General features: G+C 42.9%; 1 protein-coding gene across 5 annotated transcripts in view; it reads left to right on the forward strand.

Annotated features, from left to right (window-relative positions):
- DUSP22 (dual specificity phosphatase 22) overlaps positions 1-25,352 on the forward strand; it is a 96,924-nt gene that overhangs the window by 17,881 nt on the left and 53,691 nt on the right. For 3 of the 5 annotated variants that reach the window (XM_081057321.1, XM_081057318.1, XM_081057320.1), the window contains exons 2-3: positions 7,061-7,094; positions 20,804-20,886. In XM_081057321.1, the coding sequence (XP_080913447.1) occupies positions 7,061-7,094; positions 20,804-20,886 (117 nt within the window). The remainder of the gene's footprint in view (positions 1-7,060; positions 7,095-20,803; positions 20,887-25,352) is intronic. The other 2 variants (XM_081057319.1, XM_081057322.1) reach the window with 1 other exon arrangement.

Below are 25,352 nucleotides of genomic sequence, written 5' to 3' on the forward strand. Positions count from 1 at the left end.
GTTGAATTTGGGTGTCATGCTGAGAGCTACTTGGAGTCCTAAGAAAACTTCAACTTGATATCACCTGATCAACTTTGTACCTTGGAGGCAGGTTGAGGAGTCCTTTGGAGGGACAAGTTCAGAGGGAGGGAGATCTTTAGGAGGCTGTTGCAGTGAATCAGAGGGGAGGGCCTAAGAAACTGAGTCCAGGAACTGCACTAAAGGTCAAAGAAGAGCAAATGAATTGGGGAGCTCCTTAGGAGAAGAAGGCAGTGCTGAGGCATGAGAGGAGTCCAGAGGAGGCAGCAGGTTCTTGCTGAAGGGACCTCTGGTTCTTGGAGTACCAGTGGGGCTGCTGCTTTCACAGTGACTAGGGCTTTGCTAGTCTGTGATTTGCTTGATGGTCTGTGCAGCTCATTTGCATTTGTGCTTTTTTTTTCTGGGTTGAAAGTCCTGCACTGAGGTCTATGGTTGTAAGCAACAGAACCCAAATGTGGCTGCTTTAGGTAGAACTGTTCAGATGGCCAGGAGCAGATTCTAGAACTGACCTGGAGAGAACATTTCTGGGGCTGCCTCCAGAGCCACCAGCAGCCCCACTGCCCTGCTGTGAGCAATGCTGCTCTGGGCTACCTCTGGATTCAAGCCTGGAGCAGCTGTGGGGACAGGCTGCACTTCAGGCACATGTCCACGCCCTGGCATCACAGGGAGAAGTGAGAGGATATTTGACATCCGCAGCTTCTGTTGTAAGAGTTGAGCTCTGCTTCCCACCAAGACTCCAAAGTGGGGTAGGGATTCTTCAAACACAGGAAAGGGCTTCAGAGATGAGGGAACCAATAAAATAATTGTTCATTAATGAGTTTATAATTTTTGAGCATATGCAAGGGATGAGGGACCCCCCCAACAGTGAGACCCTCTTTTCTGTTGAAAAATAATACTGGGACCAAAGAAAGGTAATATTTCAAGGTAGGACCAGTGAGAGGAGTTACCTGACTTGGCTGGAGATTGAAGTGGGGAAATCCTTCAGAGGTAGGAAGCCATGTTGAAATTTTGAGTTGAATTTCTAGCCTTCATTTTGGCCTTCATTTTCTTGGGAAAGGGTTTGCCACTGAATATTTTGATGTAGCAAATGACGCAGTGAGAATATGACTTCAGAAAATTAATTCAATGGGACAAAAAAATAAGTTCAATGGCTGCTTCTCTAGCCCACGTGTGACCTGAGGTCCTGGACTGGGGTGGTGACCTTGGGCCAAGGAACTGGTACTGTGATGGGACTTCACAGCTCACTGTGCAGAGGAAGGGCACCAAGGAAGGAAGAGGGAGGTCCCTGGTGGGAGTGGGAGGCACTGTTTTCATTCTGGGTGACTTAGAGAAGGTGACACCATCAGGGTACAAGAGGAATTGATAATTGGGAGGGGGAAGATAATAACCGTTTTAGACAGTGGAGTGCAGGAGTTGGAGGCCAGACTGGAGCTGGGTTCCAAAGGATAGATTTGGAAAAGTCATAAAAGTCATAAAGTCATAGTTCTAGAGCAGTAGAGCACAGAGGTGATCTAACCTCATACCCTGTTTTTATTTTATTTAAAAAAAACAACATGGAATGTATTAGTTTATGTTTAATATAGAAGGTAATAGAAATACAAAAAATAATGTGCCATAATCTTTTCCCCAGATAACCCTCCACTTGACTTGAAACAAAAAGCTAACTGAAGTAAGGTATGCGTACAAATAGAACATTCAGACAACATAGAAAAGTGCACACAGAAATACAACAGTGGGCCTCCCCAGCCCTCCCCAGCCCCAGTGTCCCCCTCACAGCAGTGAGCGTTTTCGTGAAAATGTTGGACTGCACACAGGATTTCATCTTTCCTTCATTTTGTCATGACAGTTCTAAGACATAGTAAATAAAAATATATACAATATCTGCTTCTTTCTATAGCGCCACACACCTTAAAGGTATTAGTGGCATGTAGCCTAGAGCCCTGAGGACTGCGCAGCCGCCCATGTGTGCTCGCATGACCAGCTCCCTGCCGCCCCTCACCCTCATGCTCTCCCAGTGCACACCTGCCTCTTTCTCACCACTGTTTGCCCTGCTCCCGGCCTGCCCTTCTCTCTTCTGGTCCTCTCCTCTTAGAATTCAAGTCCCTTGAATGTCGCTGCCTCCTGTAAATCCTCGGGGATCCCAGAAGAGTCAAGTCACCTCCTCCTTCCCTAGGCAAGAAGTAGGACGTTAGCAGAGCCATGTCTCCTGTCACACCTGTGTCCCGAGTGACCGTGGGTAACATGGGTTTAGTAAGCCATTCAACCACTGTGACATCTTCTGTGACTTACAACACATGCAATGTGACAAACATGGCCACCTGTACGTAGTCCATTGTAATTGTCAGCTGTATGAGTCAGGAGTCATCTCTAGTCGGTGTTATAACAGGAAAATTATTCGGACACTTATGAAAAATGGCAGGGATGATGGAGACTATTGCAAGGGAAAGAGTGAACTCAGTTCCCGGTATAACGAGTGGCCGGCGGGACTTATAACCAGTGCGTGAGGGGGTAGACGGAAAGTGCATAGGAAGGATTTCATTAGTTACCCAGAGTGGAGCAAGAGGAGCTTGACTACATGTCAGCAGTGGGATTCTTTGTTAAATCTGCTGGTCCAAGGACAAGGCCTAGTCAAGAAGAGGACTCTAAGAAGCCCAACTAAAATTTGGTCAAGGAGAAAGTCTTTTGTCACTGTCACCAAAGAGCCATGTGGTAGTTATGCCCATTAGTATGTAATGTCACATCCTAACAGAGATAGGAGCCACCCTGGAGAATGGGTATTACAGGTGGAGAAGCTCTGCGCAGGGAAGCAGCCATTAGTGTGATCCATCTCCAAGATGAGCTTGCATTGTTCTTATGTATTAAAACAGGAATGATGAAGTCTCTACCTGTCCTCCCAGGAGAATGCCAAAGATTGATTATCATTCAAGAAAGATCTGTCAAGTGTTTTAATTCCTTGGCAGTGGATGTTGGAGTTCTCCTTTGAGATGCTGTTTTGTGTGTTCCAGTTACGGAGCTGTCCTGGCCTGCTTCAGTGCTGTGACTAGTCACAGACATAGCTGACCTCACAGTCCCAAAGTTAGCACTCTCCAAGCTAACTTTGCCCCTCTGGGTACTGAGTCAGCCAGGTGACTGCACACCCCCATGTCCAGGTCACTTCTGCCTTTTCCTAAGTGTGAGATAATGGGAAAAAATAATAATAAATATACGAGATCTGCCAATTAAGTTCGAGAACTTGCCCCCATGCACTTACACTGGCAGCACTGTACAAACTGCTTGGTAAGGTGTCATAACCTTGGTATATCAGTGTCTCACAGCTGTGTTTGTGTCGACGTGTGGCAGTGTCTTGCTGAGTAGCATTCATTATTGTGGTTGTGTGTTTTTGTGTGCTGTCCTGAGAATGTCTGAGCTTGAATTAGAGCAATGAACAAACATTAAATTTCTTGTTAAACTTGGCAAGAGTGGAAGTGAAATCAGGGACTTGTTAGTCCAACTTTATGGGGATAATACCATGAAGAAAATGGCAGTGTACAAATGGATTTAACGTTTTTCTGAGGGGAGAGAATGAGTCACTGATGAAGAGAGGTCAGGGAAGCCAGTAATGAGCAGAACTCATAAAAACATTGCAAAAATTTGTTGAATTGTGCATCAAAATCGTCAACTGACTGTGAGAAGCATAGCAGACCAAGTAAACAGTGATAGAGAAACAGTTAGGAAAATCTTAACTGAAAATCTTGGCATGAGAAACGTGTGTGCAAAAGTGGTCCCAAAAGAGCTCACCCTTGAACAAAAGCAAAGTAGAATCAAAGTTTGCAAAGACCTTTTGGAGAGGCAAGATGATGTTTTGGGCCGTGTTATCACTGGTGATGAAACATGGGTGTAGCAATACACCCTGAAACAAAGCATCAAATTGTACAATGAAAGTCAGCCAATTCTCCACAACCAAAAATGTTCTGTCAGTCCAAATCGGGATCAAACAATGATGCTCACCTTTTTTGATATCACAGGGATTATTCATTATGAATTTGTACCAACTGGACAGTCAACCAAGTTTTCTATTTGGAAGTGCTGAAAAGGCTGCGTGAAAAAGTTAGACAAAAATGAACCGAACTTTTCGCCAACAATTCATGGCTCTCGCATCACGACAATGCACCAGCTCACAGGGCACTGTCTGTGAGGGAGTTTTTAGCCAGTAAACAAATAACTGTATTGGAACAACCTCCCTACTCACCTGATCTGCCCCCAGTGACTTCTTTCTTTACCCGAAGATAAAGGAAATGTTGAGAGGGAGACATTTTGGACATCAAGGGTAATACAATGACAGCTCTGATGACCATTCCAGAAAAAGAATCCTAAAATTGCTTTGAAGAGTGGACTAAGCACTGGCGTCGGTGCATAGCTTCCCAAGGGGAGTACTTCAAAGATGACCATAGTGATATTCAGCAGTGAGGTATGCAGCACTTTTTCTAGGATGAGTTCACAAACTTAATTGTCAGGCTTGAGCGCACGTGCATATGCACGCACTTACACAGAGGGTACCAAAAACTGTATACCCATTTTAAGAAAGGAAAAACTATTAATTGTAATACTCATTATGTACTGATAAGAAAAGATGAATACAAATCAGGTCTGACTTCTGCAGTTACAAGAGGTGCTCAAAGTGGTTACCATTAGCGTCCAGACATGTCTGATTACGGCCAAGTACTGCTTCAGCGACGTTGACCAAAGTGTCCACTTGCATACATTTTTTGGCACCCCCTTACCACCCCTGTATATTACCTGTCCCTGCTTCCTGACACAAGGCTCCTAAACCTTTGTAAATTCCTAAGTGGTAAGAACACGAGTAGCATCTTTTCTCCTAATGGGTGACTGAGTGGGCTCCTGGATGGGACCTGGTCAGCAGAAAGACAAGCCACGATTAGAACCTTGGAATTTTCAGCCACACCTCCCCATGCTCCAGAGAGAGGAGGTGGCTGGAAATGGAGTTGATCATGCCTATGTGAGGAAGTCTCCATAAAATCCCTATAGTAGGGGGCTCAGAGAGCTTCCGTGTCAGTGACCACATCCACACTGGGAGGGTGACACACCGCGACTCCACAGGGACAGAAGCTCCTGCACTCGGGACCCTCCCAGACCTATGTATCTCTTCATCTGACGGTTCATCTGTATCTTTTATCATATTCTTTAACAAACGGGTAAATGTAAGTAAGAAACTCATTTCCCTGAGTTCTGCTAGCTTTTCTAGCAAATTATCCGAACCACCAAGGCAGGTCCTTGGAACCTCCCATCTATAGCTGGTTGGTCAGAAGCACAGGTGACAACCTGAGCTTGCAATTGCCATTTGAAGTGTGTGAGTGGAGGGGTAGTCTAGTGGGATCTGACACTGTCTCGCGGTCTAGTGTCAGAATCGAATTAAATTGTAGGACACCCAGTTGGTATCAGAGAGTCGCTTAATGTGAGGGAAACCCCCACACATTTGGTGAACAGACGTGAAGTATTCTGTGTGGCAGTAAGGGAGACTCAGAGGGAAGGAACTCACAGTGGAGAAGAACTGGTTTTTTTCCTACATAGGAAGGAAAAGACTGAAATTTTCCTTTATGTGGAGTAGTTATTAACAGCATCTCTTTTCACTCTCACACGTGCCCTGGTTTGGTTGATGGAAGCTGTGACACCTCACGTGGCCTCCCGCCAGCACAGTAGCTAACCCTGCAGCCTCCGCTGGTGGTGCTAAAGTAGATTTTCCCTGCAGTGAACGGCACACATGCCATCGGTTTGTAGCAAAAGATGCTTGAAGAAATCCATGCACTTGGAGAACGTGATTACATGCTGCTTCCGATTTCTCACTGGGAATGGACACACACAGGGAGTGGGAAGCAGTGGATCTGGGAGGGTGCGCTGGCGGCAGTATGGACCTAAGGACGTTGCCTGGGCACCGGGGGTCTGCAGTGAAGTGTCACCAAGGCTGGTATGCGGAATGCATTTGGAAACCCTATTGGATGGTGTCGCTTCCAAAGCAGTGTTCATATTTGGACTTCAACGTTTCCATACAAAGTATTGGCAACACTAATTAGTTTCTTGTTTCATATTTTGCAAAGGAGGGAGCTTGTGAAAAATATAGTCCCCAGTTCTCTTCTCAGAATCATTCTATATGGGGGCTGGCGCTGGCGGTTTGTCCAGAAATGTTGAATCTTTAACAGATTTTGGTGATTCTGATGGGTGGTCTGGTTTGAGATCCATTGCCATAAGAGAAGTAGACAGTTGGGAGCAAATGTGTGTTCTTAATGACTTGCGCGTTTAGACAGTTCATTCATTCATTTAGCTACTCTTTACTGAATGATAATCATGGGCCAAACCCTGGTCCAGAAGCTGGGTATGCGGCAATGAGGATGTGTTTGCTGCCCAAAGAGTTTTCCAGTCTAGCAGAGGGGACAGACCTTCACCTAGTAATGCCCCGTGACAGACAGCATCACTCCAAGGGGAGCACAGCAGATGGGGCACTGAAGCAGGGGCCTATTCCAGACTCAGAACAGGCCTCCTCTGGGCACGAGTCAGAGCTGCCTAACAGTGGGAACAGCATGTGCAAAGGCCTCAGGCGGCAGAGAGTGGGTTTGCTGGAGCTGTGAGAGAAGACCAGATGTGGGGGGGTGTGGAGGGTGCAGTGAGAGAAGGAGGAGTCGTGGGGGAAGTTGCAGGAAGGAAGGGTAGAGGGGTGCTGCACTCAGGATACCTGAAGTGAGGAAGGACACGTGGGATCCATGAGGACCTGTGGGACAGCGTGGTCTTTAAAGTTTTGTGAGTTTATGGGTACCAACACGCTGCCATCTATAGGCCTTTGAGCAGGCTTCCTTCTGGCCGTGGTCAGGTCAGAGCCCTTAGACAAGCGTGCCTGTTTGTGCATGCTGCCCACCCGGGGAGTGCTGGGAAGGGGGTGTGGCAGGCGGCCCGCCTGGGCTGTGCTCTGGCCACACGGAGGGCCCCGCCCTGTGCCGGGCACTATTGGCTGCAGGTCTGTAACGCTCACGTCTGCTGTGTGTCTCTCCTCTAGATCCTGCCTGGCCTGTATATTGGCAACTTCAAAGGTGAGTGCTCTCTCTCACTCTTTTTTTGTATGTTTGATTGTGGTAAAATATGCATAATATAAAATATGCCGTTTTAACCATGGTTAAGTGAACTGTTCAGACGCGTTAAGCACGTTCACACTGCTGTGCTACCATCACCACCGTCCATCTCCAGAACATTTTCATCTTCCGAACTGAAAGTCAGTACTGTCAGTACCCATTGGGTCCTAATGATAACACCCATTATACACTAACTCCCCATTCCCCTCCCCCAACCCCTGGCACCCACCATTCTACTTTCTATCTCTGAATGTGACTCCTCTGGGGACCTCACATAACTGGAATCCTACAGTGTTTGTCCTTTTGTGGCTGGCTTAGTTCATGGCATCATTTCCTCAAGATTCATGTATGTTGTAGCATGTGTCAGTATTTCCTTCCTGTTTAAGGCTGAATACTATTCTATTTTTATGTATATACCACATTTGATTTATTCATTCATCTGTTGATGGACATTTGGGTTGCTTCCACCCAAAATTAAGTTCACTTTTTAAAAAAATCAGCTTTAGGCTCTTCACACATGATTGAGTCAAAGTGTAGACTTGGTTTATATAGTCTGGTCTGAACACAGCTGCCACTTGTGCCCAGGCCCCTGTTGGGCTCTTATGCTGATGCCCTGTTCTCTTGGCCAATCAGACAGAGTGGTGTGAAGCATGGGAATTCCAACTTGACCTCTGAGCTTCATTTTAATTCTGCATATGTGTTGGAACATCATTATCTATCAAAAGAAGATGGCTAAAAGGCACATTTAACGGCCATGTAACTTATTTATAATCTTATCACTTTTTTCTAGTTATTATTAATAAATTTTCAGTAACTTATTTTTTTAATCCCCTGGGAAAAATGAGGCAATTTTATCTTTGGCAGATTATTCTTGTCTTGAGTTGGCTTTTCTTCTTACACATTTCTCTGCGGCTTATTCAATGTGCATTTATTGATTTGCTGTCAGCTATTGACTTTTTATTTTTAGCTTACCTGTTTCCAAATGCTATATAGTCACAGAGGTGAGTGGAAACCTGTGGAGCAAAGTGCATGGTGGCAGACAGGCTTTTGTTGGTTTCCAGGGAGGGGCCGGGTCCCTGTGCTGTGTGAGGGTATGTGAGGGGAAGCACCGGCTCTTCAGCACTGGAGAGACAGTGGCCTGAAGAGCACGGAATGGACCTAGGAAACTTGCAGGAACGAGTCTGCCCCTGCTGGGTGGGAGAGAGCCATCCTTTGTCATAGGCATCTGAAATCCTTCCCTCCGCGAACAAGCCACAACACACTCCTCGCTGTTTTCTGGTTGTTGCTTAAATTTGTGAGTTCAGGTTTAAATTGATTATAAAAACAATCTTTATGATTTCTCTGATAATGTTTATTTTGTCTTCTTCCCTGGAAAGCTCCTAGTGTGGCCAATTCACCTCAAAGAGAATTAAGTACTGGGAGCTGAGAGCCGCTAATCGCTGCTAGAACAAGTGCTGGAGCTCTTAAGTCACTAAGCTTTGTAATTCTGAAAAAGCAGCAAGTGCTTTGTGGTAGGTAGACCAGTGGAGCTAGAATACATAAAAGAGCAAGTATCTTATAGGTTATTTAGTACGTTATCATTAATTGCATTTATGGGAGAAGGGAACATCTTATGTTTGAGAACAGTGTTTATGATACATTCTTAAAAGTGGAATTGCCAGGTGAAAGTCTTTAAAAATTTTAAATTATAATAAATACCAACCAAATTAAGTACTGCCGACAGTTTATATGAGAGTTTTATCCTTGCACGTGGAAGGTGAGTTTCCTGTAGAAGGACATTATGCACAACTTTAAGGAAATACTTAAAACTTTGTGTCATCAAATCTATACCTGTTTTCTAAATAGTCTGTGTCATAGGCACTGTTCACAGTTCTGGGATTCTCACTTTGTAGGCCTCACCCATCGGCTTGTAGCAACCCACATCTGTCTTTGTTCAGACAGTTCATGTTTTGTTGTTGCTTTCAATTATTCTGACGTTAGTATGTGGTTGTGTTTTATTCACTTATTAATTCACCAAACATTTCTTAAACACTTATCAAGTGTAAGGCTTATTTAAAACAAAGGAATGACAGTGTAGCAATCCAAAAGAGGCTGGAAGGAAGTATTGTGTCCATATAGCTGCCTGTGGATTAACTCATTCGTTCCACAGACTTGTTGCAAGTGCCGGTGTACAGGGCATTGTGCTGGGAGTCCGGGGTGGACCCATGTCCTGGTCCTCAGTGGCTCAGAGCTCGGGGGCAGATACAGAACAGGACAGCAGGGCCTGCAAAGTGGAGACTAGCTGGGGAGGGGCTTGGCTGCCCTGGAACCTAGCTACCCCACAGCCTCTGAGCCCGATGCTGCCCCCTGACACCTTAACCTGATGTGAGAGTGGGAGAACGTCAGCCCTGTGGCTGTGGTGAGGGCTGAGCCAGACGGTGTTTGGTACATGGCAGGTCAGCTTCCATGACTGTGAAATGGGAACCACATACCTACTTCAGACTGTTGTGGGAAGGAGCTACATGATCATACAGCACCCACATCATGCCAGGTGTGCAGCAGCCACGATCAGTATCAGTCAGCAAGTGTGGAAACCCAAGGGGAGAGGATCATGGCTTCTCCTGAAAAGGGAATCGGGCTGTCATCTGTGCTCTAGCATTATGTCTCACTGAGTCATGTTCTTTGCTTTTTAAATTACAAATTATAGTTGCTTACTGTAGCACAACCACCAATATAGAAATATATAAAGTTAATGGAATGTTTTTTCTTTTAACTTTCTGAGAGACCTTCATTATTTACAGAGTGTGGATCAGCAGTGCCTTGGTTCTAGTGGCCATGGTCTCTTCAACTAAGTCATTGAATGGTCTTCTGTACCATCTCTCCCCTCCCCTCCCCCCTCCTCCCTCTTCTCCCCTCCATTCTTTTCCCCTCCCTTCCTCTCCTCCCTCTCTCCTTCCTTCCTTCCCCTTCCTTCCTTCCTTCCTTCCTTCCTTCCTTCCTTCTCCTTCCTTCCTTCCTTCCTTCTCCTTCCTTCCTTCCTTCTTCCTTCCTTCCTTCTCCTTCCTTCCTTCTCCTTCCTTCCTCCTTCATTCCTTCCTTCCTTCTCCTTCCTTCCTTCCTTCTCCTTCCTTCCTCCTTCCTTCCATCCTTCCTCCTTCCTTCCATCCTTCCTTCCTCCTTCCTTCCTTCCTTCCTTCTCCTTCCTTCCTCCTTCCTTCCTTCTTTCTCCTTCCTTCCTCCTTCCTTCCTTCCTTCCTTCTCCTTCCTTCCTCCTTCCTTTCTTCCTTCCTTCCTTCCTTCCTTCCTTCCTTCCTTCTTTCCTTCCTCCTTCCTTCCTTCTTTCCTTCCTTCCTTCCTTCCAGTGGAATCCTTTGCACATAACTCTGCAACTTCCTTTTTTTCTTTTTTCTTTTTAGCTTTACAATGAATCACAGTTTTCCAACACCTGGTGATTTTTCCACTTAGAGAAAAATCCACAAACCCACCTTCTCGACGCGGTCTTTGATGAGAGCCTCTCAGTGGAGATACCTGCAGCTGGCAGCTGGCTCTGTCCAGACACAACAAGGGAAGGCAGGGCGTAGAGCTCAGAGATCAGCTCCTCCCTAGGCCAAGAGGGTGGTGAGCTGCTTCCTCACAACTTAGCAGGTGCAAACAAAGTAGGTGTCAGCAGGCAGAGGAAACCCTCATTGTTTGAAGATGTCTACAGCAGTCTAGAGAAGTGGGAGACAAGCTCAAGCACAGTGTGTGTCTACAGAGACACGTCTGAGCTCAGAGCTTTTGTACTGTGTCGTCAGTGAGGACAGCCATGGCTCCCCAGTTGTTTAGATGAGGCTGAGCTGGTGACTACTGAGCACTGATCTGTCGTGCTCTGCTGTTGGCTTAGCCTAGTAGAGCTGGGTGGTGAGTGGTGAGCGGCAGGTGGTGCTGCCCGAGGGAGCTGGGAACCAGATGTCTTTGAAGTTGAAGGCAGCATGTATTGGGAAATGTTCATATATGATGGCGATGGAGGCCTGTAGCATGGCCTTGGGACTTAATCTGGTCACGATGATAATAGTGATGGCAGCGATAACATTTACCGCCTGCCAGTTGGCATATTCTAAGCATTTCATGTCAGTACTTCTGGCAATCCTTTGAGCGTGTATTCTTACCATTTTCCCATTTTATAGATGAGAAAGTGAAGCACAGAAAATGTTGCCCAAGGTCAGTACCAATGAATATCAAAGCCAGGATTTGATAAATAAGGGAGCAGGTAGGAACTGCCCCATTTTAGGCCCCAGCACAGGTTGCAAATGTATCTACTTAAAGGTTGAAACCACTGCCAGCTAATTAATAACTCCGGAAGTTATTATAATGTATAGTAATTTGTAACTCTAGAACCATTAAATTTTGCAGTGGGAAATGTAAGTGTAAAACAGATTAGAATCCCTTCCCAACACTCAGCAGATTCTCAGCTTGGGAGGTAAATGTTGTTTGGGAAATGACTCAGAATATGGCTTAGGGTGCAGTGTCAGAGCAGAGGGAACTGGGTCTCTTTAAAACAGAGACCCTCCTCTCCCCTTCCCTCACTCTCTCATCCTGCATGGGCATCGTTTTGAGCCCACAATCAGTGCAGGGAGTTCTCCGCGTATTGGAAAAGCATTGCCACAGTTCTTCCTGCCAAACGTTCCTTCTTCTCGAGCACTTGTATTGATAGTGTTAATTTCTAATGCTTCATCCAGTACATTTTTGTTAATTGGACTCAGAGGCAATTCTGTTTGACTTTGCTGGACTGGCTTATTTCCCACAGCTACTCTGGCACTTCCCCTTCCCACACCTTAGGACTGGTTACTCCTGTCCATCTTCTGTATCAATATAAGATCTAGAGTGCTAATTACCCTTCCTAAGGAATCATGTGGCTGTCACTTTGCCTTTTAGAACAGCATCTTGTAGGAACCCATCTATCTACTCCCTCAGTGTGCTCTACCCAGTGACCCCGGGTGGATTCTTCCTCTGAGCTAGACATGAACGTGCAATAGTAACGGGGAAGGATCTGTTTCTATTTCAGTGTCCCGTTGTGCAAAGGTGGCATTTGTTTCTCAGAAGGCCACATAAAGCCTGGGGGGCGGGGAGAGGCAGAGATGAGGAAGGTAAAGGGAGGCGGGCTGCACGAATCCAGGGACCAGAGGCGGTGTTCAGAGAGAGGATAAGAGCATTCTTAGGCATTTTTACCAATGAGGGTTGTCTGTTCGTTTTATTAATTCAATTTATATTTAATTTTGTGAACAGTATTTTAAAATTTTTGTTTTTGCTGATTATAAAAGTAATGTGGACTCGTGAGTTAAAATAAAATTTAAAATTTGAAAATCCAAACATGATAGAAATATGTTAGGGTGAAAACTGCTCACAACCCCACAGCCCTAGGTAACTGTGGTCAGTCAGCATTTGTCCCTCTTGATTTTTTTCTGTCTGAATTCTAATCTGTAATCTTCCCATTGGTTTCATTAATACCGACTTGTTGCATTTGTGATGGCAGGTGGAGGTAGGTCTGAGTTGTTTTCTGGCTTGAAGTGGCACCAACGTGCTGCAGTTGGGGAGGGGAACCGTGGGTACCAGGTCAAAGGTCCTTCCTTGGTGGCCCTCCAGGGCTCCTGTGTACAGTGCACGCAGTCTTCTGGGGTCTTACTCAGGTGCAAACTGTGATTGTGTAGGTGTGTAGTGGGCTTGGGAGTCTGCATTCCCAACATGTTTCCAGGTGGTGCCATGCTTCTGCTTGTTCACATTAATCTGTGTTATAAAAGTATAGTTATGTGGTGATGAAAATGTTCTCAAGTTAGATGTAGGGATGGTCAAACAACTCTGAATATGCTAAAAATCCTTGAATTGTATACTTTAAAAGGGTGGATTTTATGGTATGAGAATTATCCCAATAATGCTGCTTACATAAATAAAAAAGTATATTTAAACAAGTACTGATCTTTAAAATGCAAACCCTGGGCAGAAGCAGGACCTGGAAGGTCTGAGCCTGCTGTAGAGAGTGCCACCACTGCCTGCCTCTCTGCCCCTGCTGCCTCCCCTTGGCTGGGGCTCTTCTGTGAACTCTGAAAGCCAGCTCAATCTTGTTTCATTTCCTGTGAATTCACACACATACTGGTGGTGATTGGAAAATCGCATTTTGATGAGAATGTGGAGGCTGGCTGCCTGTGGGATCCTAAATGATTCCAGGCCCTGCCTAATTCGAAGCTCACTGATGCTGCAACTTGTGATAGCTGGGTGGGGGGTGGGGGGTGGGGAGATGGGCAGTTGGCACTGAGTCCCTGTGTGCCTGTACATCTGAATTTGAGATGGTTGGAGCAATGAAGAGAGTCTTAAAACCAACATTTTAATATTACTTTTAAAGATTGTTTCTTAATATAAAAGTGGTGTGTGCTTATTGTAGAATATTTAGAACAGTGTTCTCAGTTTTTCCTCAATCATCAAGGCTTATTAGAAAGGCAGATTTCTCAGCCCTGCCACAGACCTTGAACTAAATTGGAGCCTAGAAATCTGCTTTTTTAACAACTCCCCCTCCCCCACCAGATAGTACTTAGGCATGTGAAACTTTTAGAACCACTCGTGTTGAATATACACAAAAATATATAAAAAAGAAAAGAAATGGAAAACACTTGTAATTTCCTCTCTTAAAGATTACCACTTTGGGGTCTAATTCCTTACAACACTTTTTTTTTAATTTATTTTTTTAATTTATTGAGGTGACATTTGTTAGTAAAATTACATAATTTCAGGTGTACAATTCTGTATTACATCATCTATAAATCCCATTTTGTGTTCACCACACAGAATCAGTTCTCCTTCCATCACCATATATTTGATCCCCCTTACCCTCATCTCCCTCCCCTCACATCCCTTACCCTCTGGTAACCACTAAACTATTGTCTGTGTCTATGAGTTTTTGGTTCTCATTTGTTTGTCTTGTTCTTTTGTTGTTTTTGGTTTATATACCGCATATCAGTGAAATCATAGGGTTCTCTGCTTTTTCTGTCTGACTTATTTCGCTTAGCATTATATTCTCAAGATCCATCCATGTTGTCACAAATGCTCCTATATCATCTTGCCTTAACGCCAAATAGTATTCCATTGTGTATATGTACCACAACTTCTTTATCCATTCATCAATCGAAGGACGTTTTGGTTATTTCCGTGTCTTGGCCACCGTAAACAAAGCTGCAATGAACATTGGAGCACACGTGTCTTTATGGATGTTTCCAGATTTTTTGGGTTAGATACCCAGAGAGGGATTGCTGGGTCATATGGTAATTCTATTTGTAACTTTTTGAGGAACATCCACACTGCCTTCCATAACGGCTGCACCAGTCTGCATTCCCACCAACAGTGTATGAGAGTTCCTTTCTCTCCACAGCCTCTCCAACACTTGTTACTATTTGTCTTGTTGATGAAAGCCATTCTGACTGGGGTGAGGTGATATCTCCTTGTGGTTTTTATTTGCATTTCTCTGATGATTAGTGATGTTGAGCATTTTTTCATATGTCTATTGGCCATTTGTATGTCCTCTTTGGAGAAATGTCTCCTCAGGTCCTCGGCCCATTTTTCTATTGGGTTGTTTGAGTTTTTGTCGTTGAGCTTCATGAGTTCCTTGTATATTTTGGATATTAGCCCGTTATCGGAGGCACTGTTTGCAAAAATCTTCTCCCATTCAGTCGGTTGCCTCTTTATTTTGTCGATGGTTTCTTTTGCTGTGCAGAAGCTTTTAAGTCCCATATAGTCCCATTTGTTTATTTCAGCTTTTACTTCCATTGCCTTTGGAGTCAAATTCATAAAATGCTTTTTGAACCCAAGGTCCATAAGTTTAGTACCTATGTTTTCTTCAATGCAGTTTATTGTGTCAGGTCTTACGCTTAAGTCTTTGATCCATTTTGAATTAATTTTGGTTAATTAATGGAGACAGAGAGCAGTCCAGTTTCATTCTTTTGCACGTAGCTATCCAATTCTCCCAGCACCATTTATTGAAGAGGCTGTCTTTCCTCCATTGTAGGTTTTTAGCTTCTTTGTCAAAAATTATCTGTCCATATTTATGTGGTTTTATTTCTTGGTTCTCAGTTCTATTCCATTGGTCTATGTATCTGTTTTTCTGCCAGTGCCATGCTGTTTTGATTATTTTAGCCCTGTAGTACAAGCTAAAGTCAGGGAGTGCGATACCTCCAGCATTGTTCTTTTTTCTTAAGATTGTCTTGGCTATTCGGGGTCTTTTGTGTTTCCAAACAAATCTGATAATTTTTGTTCTATTCCTTTAAAAAATGCCATTGGGATTTTGATGGGGATTACGTTAAATCTGTATATTGCTGTGGGTAATATGGCCATTTTAACTATGTTGATTCTTCCAATCCATAAGCACGGAATGTATTTCCATTTCTTTGTGTCTTCTTCAATTTCTTTCAAAAATGTCTTATAGTTTTCAGCATATAGGTCCTTCACATCCGTGGTTAAGTTTATTCCTAAGTATTTTATTCTTTTTGCTACAATTGCAAAGGGAATTGTTTTTTTGTGTTTCTTTTTCTGATATTTCATTGTTAGCATATAGGAATGCAATGGACTTTTGTATGTTGATTTTGTAGCCAGCAACCTTACTGTATTCGTTGATTGTTTCTAACAGGTTTTTGGTGGAGTCTTTAGGGTTTTCTATATATAGCATCATATCATCTGCAAAGAGTGATAAGTTAACTTCGTCATTCCCGATTTGGATGCCTTTTATTTCTTTCTCTTGCCTGATTGCTGTGGAAAGGACTTCCAACACTATGTTGAAAAGCAGAGGTGATAGGGGACAACCCTGTCGCGTTCCTGAACGTAGAGCAAAGAGCTTCAGTTTTTCACCATTAATTATGAGATTAGCTGAGGGTTTGTCATATATGGCCTTTTTTATGTTAAGGTATTTTCTTTCTATACCTATTTTATTAAGTGTTTTAATCGTAAATGGATGTTGTTTCTTGTCAAATGTTTTTTCTGCATCATTTGATATAATCATATGATTTTTGTCCTTTATTTTGTTTATGTGATATATCACATTGATGGATTTGCAGATGTTGAACCATCCTTGTGCCCCGGGGATGAACCGCACTTGGTCATAGTAAATAATATTTTTAAGGCATTGTTGTATTCAATGTGCTAGAATTTTGTTTAGGATTTTTGCATCTGTATTCATCAGAGATATTGGTCTGTAGTTTTCTTTTTGTGTGTTGTCCTTACCAGGTGTTGGTATCAGGGTAATGCTGGCCTCATAAAATGAGTTAGGGAGTACTGTCTCTTCTTCAATTTTTTGGAAGAGTTTGAGCAGGATGGGTATTAGATCCTCTTTGAAGGTTTGGTAGAATTCACTAGTGAAGCCATCTGGTCCCGGACTTTTGCTTTTGGGAAGGTTTTGGATGATTGATTCAATTTCTTTACTGGTGATCAGTCTGTTTAGATTTTCCAGTTCTTCATGGTTCAGCCTTGGAAGGCTATATGTTTCTAAGACTTGTCCATTTCTTCTAGGTTATTGAGTTTGGTGGCATATAGTCCTTCATAGTATTTTTGGATGATCCTTTGTATTTCTGTGGTGTCTGTGATAGCTTCCCCTTTTTCATTTCTGATTTTGTTAATTAGTGTGTTCTCTCTTCTTTATCTTAGTGAGTCTAGCCAAGGGTTTGTCAATTTTGTTAATCTTTTCAGAGAACCAGGTCTTTGTCACATTAATTCTTTCTAGTGTATTTTTATTCTCTATTTCATTTAGTTCTGCTCTGATTTTTTTTATTTCCTTTTTTTCTGCTGACCTTGGGTTGCACTTGTTCTTCTTTTTCTAGTTCTTTAAGGTGTAACATGAGGTTATTTATTGGGGATTTTTCTTGTTTCTTGAGATAGGCCTGTAATGATATAAATTTCCCTCTTAAAACTGCTTTCGCTGCATACCAAAAGTTTTAGTAGGATGTATTTTCATTGTCATTTATTTCTGTGTATCGTTTGATCTCTCTTCTAATTTCTTCTTTGACCCAGTCGTTCTTTAAAAGTATGCTGTTTAATCTCCATGTATTTGTGTTTTTTCCTGCATTCTTTTTGCAGTTGATATCCAATTTCAAAGCCTTGTGATCAGAGGATATGCTTGGTGTGATTTCAATCTTCTTATTTTGCTGAGGCTGATTTTATGTCCCAATATATGGTCTATCCTGACAATGTTCCATGTAAACTTAAAAAGTATGTGTAGTCTGATGTTTTAGGATGAAGTGCTCTATATATGTCAATTATGTCCATTTCCTCTAATGTGTCATTGAGGGCTGCTATTTGTTATTTATTTTCTGTTAGGATGATCTATCCATACCTGTCAATGATGTATTTAAGTCCCCGCGTATAATTGTGTTTTGGTCAGTTTCTCCCTTTAGTTCTGTTAGTAGTTGCTTGGTATATTTTGGTGCTCTCTGATTGGGGGCATAAATATTGATGACTGTTATGTCTTCTTGTTGTGTAGTAGTACCCTTTACAATTATGAAACGTCCATCTTTGTCTCTTGTTATCATTTTCACCCTGAAGTCTGTTTCATCTGATATCATTATGGCTACAACTGATTTTCTCTGGGTACCATTTGCTTGGAGTGTCAGTTTCCACCCTTTCACTTTGAGTCTATGCTTGTCCTTGTAGCTGAGATGTGTCTCTTGTAGACAGCATATGGTTGGGTTTAGTTTTTTGATCCAATCTGCTACTCTGTGCCTTTTTATCAGTACGTTCAGTCCATTTACATTTACAGTGATTATTGATACGTGAGGATTTCCTGTCATTTTATCTTTAGTTTTCTGGTAAGGCTCTGTCTCCATTGTTTCTTTGCCTTTTTGTTGTTGTCTGTTATTTCTGTGTGGTGTTATTCTATGATGTTTCCCTCTGTTTATCTTTTATTACAGTATATATTTCAGTTCTGGATTTTTCTTTTGAGTGGTTACCCTTAAGTTTATGTAAAAGAAAGTTTGATATTTAGAGTATTCCATTATCTTCAGCCTGCCTACTTTCTCCATTCCCATATTCCGGTTCAGGCCTTTACTCTCCTCCTTTTTATGTGTTGTTTGCCACAAGTTGTCCCTGTTGATGGTGGTTGAATAGCCTCCTTTAGTTTTTCTTGCAGTGCAGGTCGTGTATTAGAAAATTCCCTCAGCTTCTGTATGTCTGGAAAGGTCTTCATTCCTCTTTCATATCTAAAGGATATCTTTGCTGGATATATTATTCTTGCCTCATAATTTCTCTCTTTCAGTAGTTTGAATATTTGGTTCCACTCCTTCCTGACTCATAGAGTTTCTGCTGACGAAATCTGATGATAATCTAATGGGCTTTCCTTTGTAGGTTACCGTCTTCTTTTCCCTGGCTGCCTTGAGGATTCTTTCCTTGTCGTTGATTTTAGACAGCTTCAATACAATGTGCCTTGGAGAAGGCCTGTGGGATTCAGGTAATTAGGTGTTCTATTTGCTTCTTGGATTCGAGGATCCAGTTCTGTGCACAAGTTTGGGAAGTTCTCATCGACAATTTGTTTGAATATATTCTCTGTTCTCTTCTCTCTTTCTTCTCCTTCTGGTATGCCCATTATTCTTATATTGCTCTTTGTGATGGAGTCAGAAAGTTCTTGTAGAGTTCTTTCATTTCTTTTAAGTCTCAAGTCTCTTTCTTCTTCCATCTGTGTAATTTCCAGGTTTCTATCTTCAATTACACTGATTCTTGCCTCCATCTGGTCAACTCTACTACCTAAGCTGGTTATTTCATTCTTAATTTCTTCTACTGAGTTCTTAATCTCTAGAAATTCCATTTGGTTCTTTTTTAAAATTTCAATCTCTTTTGTAAAATGCTCATGTTGTTCTTTGATTGCATTTCTGAGTTCATTAAATTGCCTTTCTGTGTTTTCTTGCATCTCGTTGAGTTTTTTCAGAACTGCAATCTTGAATTCTCTGTCATTTAAGTCACATATTTCCATATCTTTAAGTTCCTTTTCTGGAGACTTTTCACTTTCTTTCTGAGCTGTCTTAGTGCCTTGGTTATTCCTGGCAATTACTGATTTATTATTTCTCTTCCTAGACATCTACAGGAGTGGCTTCTGCAACAGGCTGATAGGAAGAGGTCTTTTTTTTTGTTTTGCAGTACTTGTTAGTAGAATGTTTTATTTTCTCTCCGACTGCAGCCTTTTTTCTCCTCTCTCACACAGTCGTGCTATGTTTTCTCTGCACTATTCCAGCTTCTCACACAATGGGGGGATTCCCTGGGAGACGGGCTTCTCCTCTGTTAACAGTTCACCTGGGTCATAGGGCGCCACGTCCCTGTGGGGATGCGGAGAGGTTTTGAAGTTCCAAAACTCCTCCTGCCCCAGATTCAGAGCCCGTATGTTTCAGCATTTCTGTTTACTTCTGCAGCGATCCACCCAGATAGGTGGGGCCAGATGTGGGGTGAGTTGTGAGAGGTGGCCCAGAGCAATGGTGGCGACCACCATCACAGCCGGTCCTGCTTCCACAGCTCCCTCCCCTTTGCCGGAACGAGTTGAGCTGCGAATCTGTGTCTGTGGTCCACAGTTCTCAAAACAGCAAATATTCTGTTCTTTTGGTGTGACACTGCTACTGTTCTGCTCTTAGCACCGGGCAGGTGGGGATGGGGCGAGCTCTGGGAGGGTAGGGATGGGCAGCTAGTTCAGTGCCTAAGGCTTCCGTTCTCTGCTCGGCAGTGAGGGCTTAAACGACAAATTGTATTTATGTTGTATTGATAGTTTCATACCAGGTTTCTCCTCTGCTTCATATTATATCCTGAGTATTTTTCTATGTCATTAAATGTTCTCCAGAAATATAATTAAACATTTGACTTTTGGTCATTTTACTCTTTATCATTGTAAAAAAACTCATCTCAGGCCAGGACAGGGGTTTAGGGGAAGTGACCACCTTGTTTCTTGCTGGACCCCGGTGTTGCAGATTAGCACAAGGGTTCCAGCTTGCGGAGATTCATTCAGTCTTTCTTTTATAGGTGTGTGCATTGCACAGGAATGTAATTTGGGTGTCTCCTTAGTTTCATATGTAGATAATTTAATAGCCAACTGATAATTTATAGTCGGTTCTGGTGAAATTTCTAGAAAATGTTCCATTTTTACTTTTGCCCTAAAGTGAATATAGATGTTGTAAACCACAGTCTTGTCTGCATCTGGTCCCATCCCTGCCTTTGACGTCAGGGTAAAGTTGTCTCTGGCAGGTTCTGTTTCTTATATAGTAAGTAGTCTTTTGTATTTAATTTTGACTTAGATTACTAATCATTAAGAGATAGTTTTTTAAAAATATTTTACACATCTTCATTGTTAAATGTTTTATTATAAGTGTCTACAGTTTAACAAATGTCAACTACAAAATGATCTCATAGGTTCACTTCCTTTAAACAGGAATAATCACAATTATGGTGTTTATTAATCTAAATACCTTTTAAGTTTTAGATGACCACTTTGTATCAAAAGATGTGTCCATCAGAAATAAACTTAGTTATCTGCAAAATATATAAAAGCAAAAAGTCCTAAATTCCCTCGATCTAGATTATTCTGGGTATGGTCAATCATGGAGTTTCAAGAAAGAAAACGCAAGTCATTTTGTGGTTTTTCCTTGCTAAACTGTAGGAGTAATTCACTTGCAGAGAATATTAAAATGTCTATCCTCTTTCTTCTGTGACAGATGCCAGAGATGCAGAGCAATTGAGCAAGAACAAGGTGACACATATTCTGTCCGTGCATGATAGTGCCAGGCCTATGTTAGAGGTAAGAGAACGTGTGTCCTGTCTGTGTCCATGGGTGCGACGGGCCGTTCGTGAAGGCACCGGGATCTTTCTGCTAACACTGTACTCCTGTGATTGCTTGCCGTGTTCACTTGGTGCTCAGGCCTGTCCATGGCATGGTGGAAGGTTGTGTTCTTTTTCTGGTTGTACTCCTGCTTGGTTTTTTGCCCAAGTGCCAGAAAATAAGCTGATGCTGCATTTGTTTCCGGGTTTTAAGGACATTTAAAACCCATTTCGTTCCTTTCAAAATTATCTCTGGATTTAGAATCCAAAAGAATTCACGGTGCTCATTTCCTGATTATTATTTTTTTCCATTTTCCATTTCCATTTTTTCCCATGGAAGATAAATTGTCACTGGGCTTCTTTGATATAGAGACTATCAGTGTAGAAACTGTGTGTTTCAGTTTTCAAATAAACAGGGTGTATCTGCCTGTACACTAATTCCAAAAACATCTTCAGTATTACCCTAATGATGTGGTTGAGTTGTTGGCCAGGAGCAAAATCTGTTTCTATTTATCAGCCTTGACAGAGCCCAAGTTACCTCTCTTAAGAAAATAAGGCATGTGTCATTATGATGTGTAGCGTGCTTTCTGTTTTAGGGTGGGGTGACTTGTTCTAAAAGAAATTATCCTCAACATCCATCCACGTTATCACAAATGGTACTATTTCATCTTTTCTTACCGCCGAAGAGTATTCCATTGTGCATATATACCACAACTTCTTTATCCATTCATCTATCGAAGGACATTTTGGTTGTTTCCATGTCTAAAGCTGCAAATGAATATTGGCACACACTTGTCTTTATGGATAAATGTTTTCAGATTTTTAAGTCAGACAGAAAAAGTACAGAACCATATGAATTCACTGATATGTGGTATATAAAACTGAAAACAACAAAAGAATAAGACAAACAAATGAGGGAACAAGAACTCATAGACACAGACAATAGTTTAGGGGTTACCAGAGGGTAAGGAGGGAGGGGGGGGCTCTAGAAGACGGTAAACGGGGTCTAATATATGGTAATGGAAGGAGAACTGACTCTGGTGGTGAACACACAGTGTGATATATAGAACTGTACACCTGAAATCTATGTAACTTTACTAACAATTGTCACCCCAATAAACTTTGATTTAAAAAAAGAAATTATCCTAATTCAAGCTATTTTAACTTAATTTCATAGTATACAAGAGTAGACAATATATTTTTTTATTTTAAATGTATCTATTTTCCTTAGCCATTAGAGCGTCCAGATTTGTTAGCGTAAAACAAATGAGGACATGGAATAATAAATGATTCCATTAAACATCATAGTACCAGAGAGCCACAGGCTCTGTGAGCTTGTACTGCCTTCAGTAGTTTTGGTTCATGGTTTTTGCTAAGATGCTGTAATTTGTGTTGCAGCAAGATTTTATTGAAAACACCAGCAACAACAACAGCATACCATGTTTGGAGCATAACAGTTCCTTTGAAAGTGGCTACTCCATTTTTCATCTATGAGGGATAGTTTGTATTGAAAACATAGCCAAGCTATGGCCAAGATGATAAGTTAAACACAAAGTGGTCATGATTGATTGACTTCCTCTTAGATCACAAGATGAGGCTTGAGGTTTCCTTTATTTTCATAAATTACATAGATGTCCTTCCCACCCTCATCCTCCAGACTTTACACTCCATTTAATGCAACACATTGTCATGTGTGAAGGGGTCCCTTAAATCTGTTCCCATTGTAACTCCTGTCTAGATACAAGATCTTCCAGTTAGAAACAAAAGAGTTCTGACCCTAATTTATCCGATCTCCCCATTTTACACATGGGGAAACGAAGGGCTAGAAAGTAAAATGGGATTGTAACCCAGCATAGACACCACTGTTTGTGTGAAACCCTTGGAGCTGTGGACAAACTGTTCCCATCAGTAGTCACTACATATTCCTTTTTATTCCCTGTGCCTCTCATTCTATAAGGATGCACTATTCCTTGAGAAAAGGAAGGAGAAACTCTCTGCCTTTTCTTCACAGGGGTGGCTTTTATTTGGTGATGCCCTGTTGTAGTCTGAATGCTAGTGTTATCTCAGCCTGATAACATGTACTTTCCTGTGATTTCATATTAATGAAGGATTAGACCACTATTTCATAGCATATCATAGTTTTTATTCATTGTAACTTCACAAGTAATTCATGAATACATTCTTATAAAAAAATTAAAACAGTAGCCGCTCTGATCAAACAAATTGGGGGAACAGTTGAGGCACCGAGAATTATTTGAAGTGGTGTGCTCACATTACGTGATTGGAGTACAGGAGATACCCCAGGTCCCAGCAGCTTCCAGTTTTGCTCAGCCCTGCCTGACGTGTAAAGGCAGTCTTCTGTCTGAAATGTCACATTCGGTCCAGAAGCCATGGTCTCCCCGAGCCTGAGATAAGTCAGGGAAATTATTCATTTGAAGCAGGTAGGGAATGACCAGGTGGATTTTATTCCTCAGCAGCTCCCCTGCTTACACTGGCTCTGATGCCTGGGGTAAAAGAGGATGGGGATGACGGTGAGAGGGCAGATTGTCTGCAGGGCCAAGCACCTGCTGTGAGCTGAGCCACGGGCTGGGAAGAGGCCCTAATAAAGGGTACAGGGATTGGAATGAGAGAGGAGAGAGCTAGGACTGCCTTCATTTTCTAAGGTCTTCAAAGCCATGCATGTTTATCGAATGGCCCCCGCTTACCCTGGGCAGCCCTGTCTGGGGCTAGGCTGGAAGTGGGGAGGTAGTTCTTCTCTAAACAGAGCGGTTTCGGTCGTGTCACTTGCGTGCAGCAGTGGTGCGAGTTCCACTGCCATGTAGCTGTCTGTGCATCGGGCTGTACATCGTAGGTCCTGCTTTCCATCATTTCCAACAGGCGTCTGCATGGGTGCGAGAGCACTGCATGCTTAGTGTCAGTTATCAGGGGGTTTTAGAATCTTTAGGTCTGCTCTTATTGTGATGACAGCTAAGTGAGAGAGGGCAGTCATATTGTTCAGTGTGGTTTCCGGAACAGAGGTCAGAGGTCAGGGGCTTAGTGAGGATTCTCAGAGGATAGACTGTCAAACAGCAGGCCTGGGGATGTGATGCTTTGCCAAAAATAAGTAAGTTTGGGGAACCTAGCACACCATTGGCCCCTCTGGATGATTCCCAGATGTATTGACAAAATAAAGCTTCTCAGATTCTGTACTAAAGACACACATTTATCTGTCTTTACGATCAGGGAACCAGTTAGCATGTGTGCATGCTTATGTGACACACCACCTCATAACACCCATGGAACCATATTCTGCTGAAAATGGTTAGAGGGATCCAGATTGAGGGGGACTCTGGAAAGGGGCCTGCTGCCCCTTGGAGTGACGGTGAGTCTGCTGGGTGGGGGCTTATCCACAGGGACGCGCTCACCTGGTGAGCTGAGGACACTGGGGATTGAGGCAATGCCAGGCCTGCTCTGGCCACCCACTGAAGCTGCCACAGGATGGGTTGTTGCAACCACCTGATATAGGCAGAACAGGTGCGATGGAAGGTTGCACAGTTCTTGTGCCTGGGACATCCTCTTGGGTGTGATGTGTTGCAGGACCTGGCCAGTGACAATACTGTAAAATGCACCCACCATGAAAGAAAGTCCTCATAAGTACGCTGAAAAATATGTAGTTATACGCATTTATTGATTTTATTTAGGAAGGACTTTAAGGAACTTGGTTGATTTTATTAGATTAGAGGTGATTCTCCATTACTTGGGTAACTTTCAGAGGCGTTTCCCAACGTAACAGTAGCAGGGTATCTCACTCTTCCTACAACCTGGTGGGAAGAAGGAAACGCAGAGCATTGTGCCCAGGCCGCGAGAGTGGCTGGGCCTGGCCCGTCATCAAGTAGAGCCGTTGGCCTTCCGCTTTGGTGGACGACCTAAGACTTCTTTATTCTCTGAACCATGAGGTGAGGTGGTCAGCTGAGGGAAAGAGGCCTGAGGCTTCAATTGTTGTTTCTTCTGAAGAGTATCTGAGGAGCTGACCTTCCAGAATGAAGACTCTTAGAAACTTGAGGACATTCATACTCATTTGAGTCAGCCCTAAACTAACGTCTGAGATTCTCAAGAGGCCTGGCTCCATTTTTATGCCTATTGATCTTTGATTGAAATACAAATCCCAGCTGAACAGGGCCCTAGAGATTACCTGCCTGACTCCATCACTGTGTGCACAAGGAAGCTGATGATGGGACTTGCTCACGATCCCACAGCTGATCTAGGTAGCGTTGCTGGAACCTGGATCTTCTTTCTCAGGCCAGAGATTTTCCCAGAGTGCCTCACTGCTTGATGACTGATGCTTGACTGTTGCTTCTGACTTTGGTGGCAATATTGGTAGATATTGCCACATTAGCTTTGGAATGGGTTGTACCATTTGTGCCCTTATTGGCAGTGTGTGAGGGTGCATGTTTCCGCTTACCATCA

This window comes from Rhinolophus hipposideros, assembly GCF_964194185.1.
Source record: "Rhinolophus hipposideros genome assembly, chromosome: 8".
NCBI lineage: Eukaryota > Metazoa > Chordata > Mammalia > Chiroptera > Rhinolophidae > Rhinolophus > Rhinolophus hipposideros.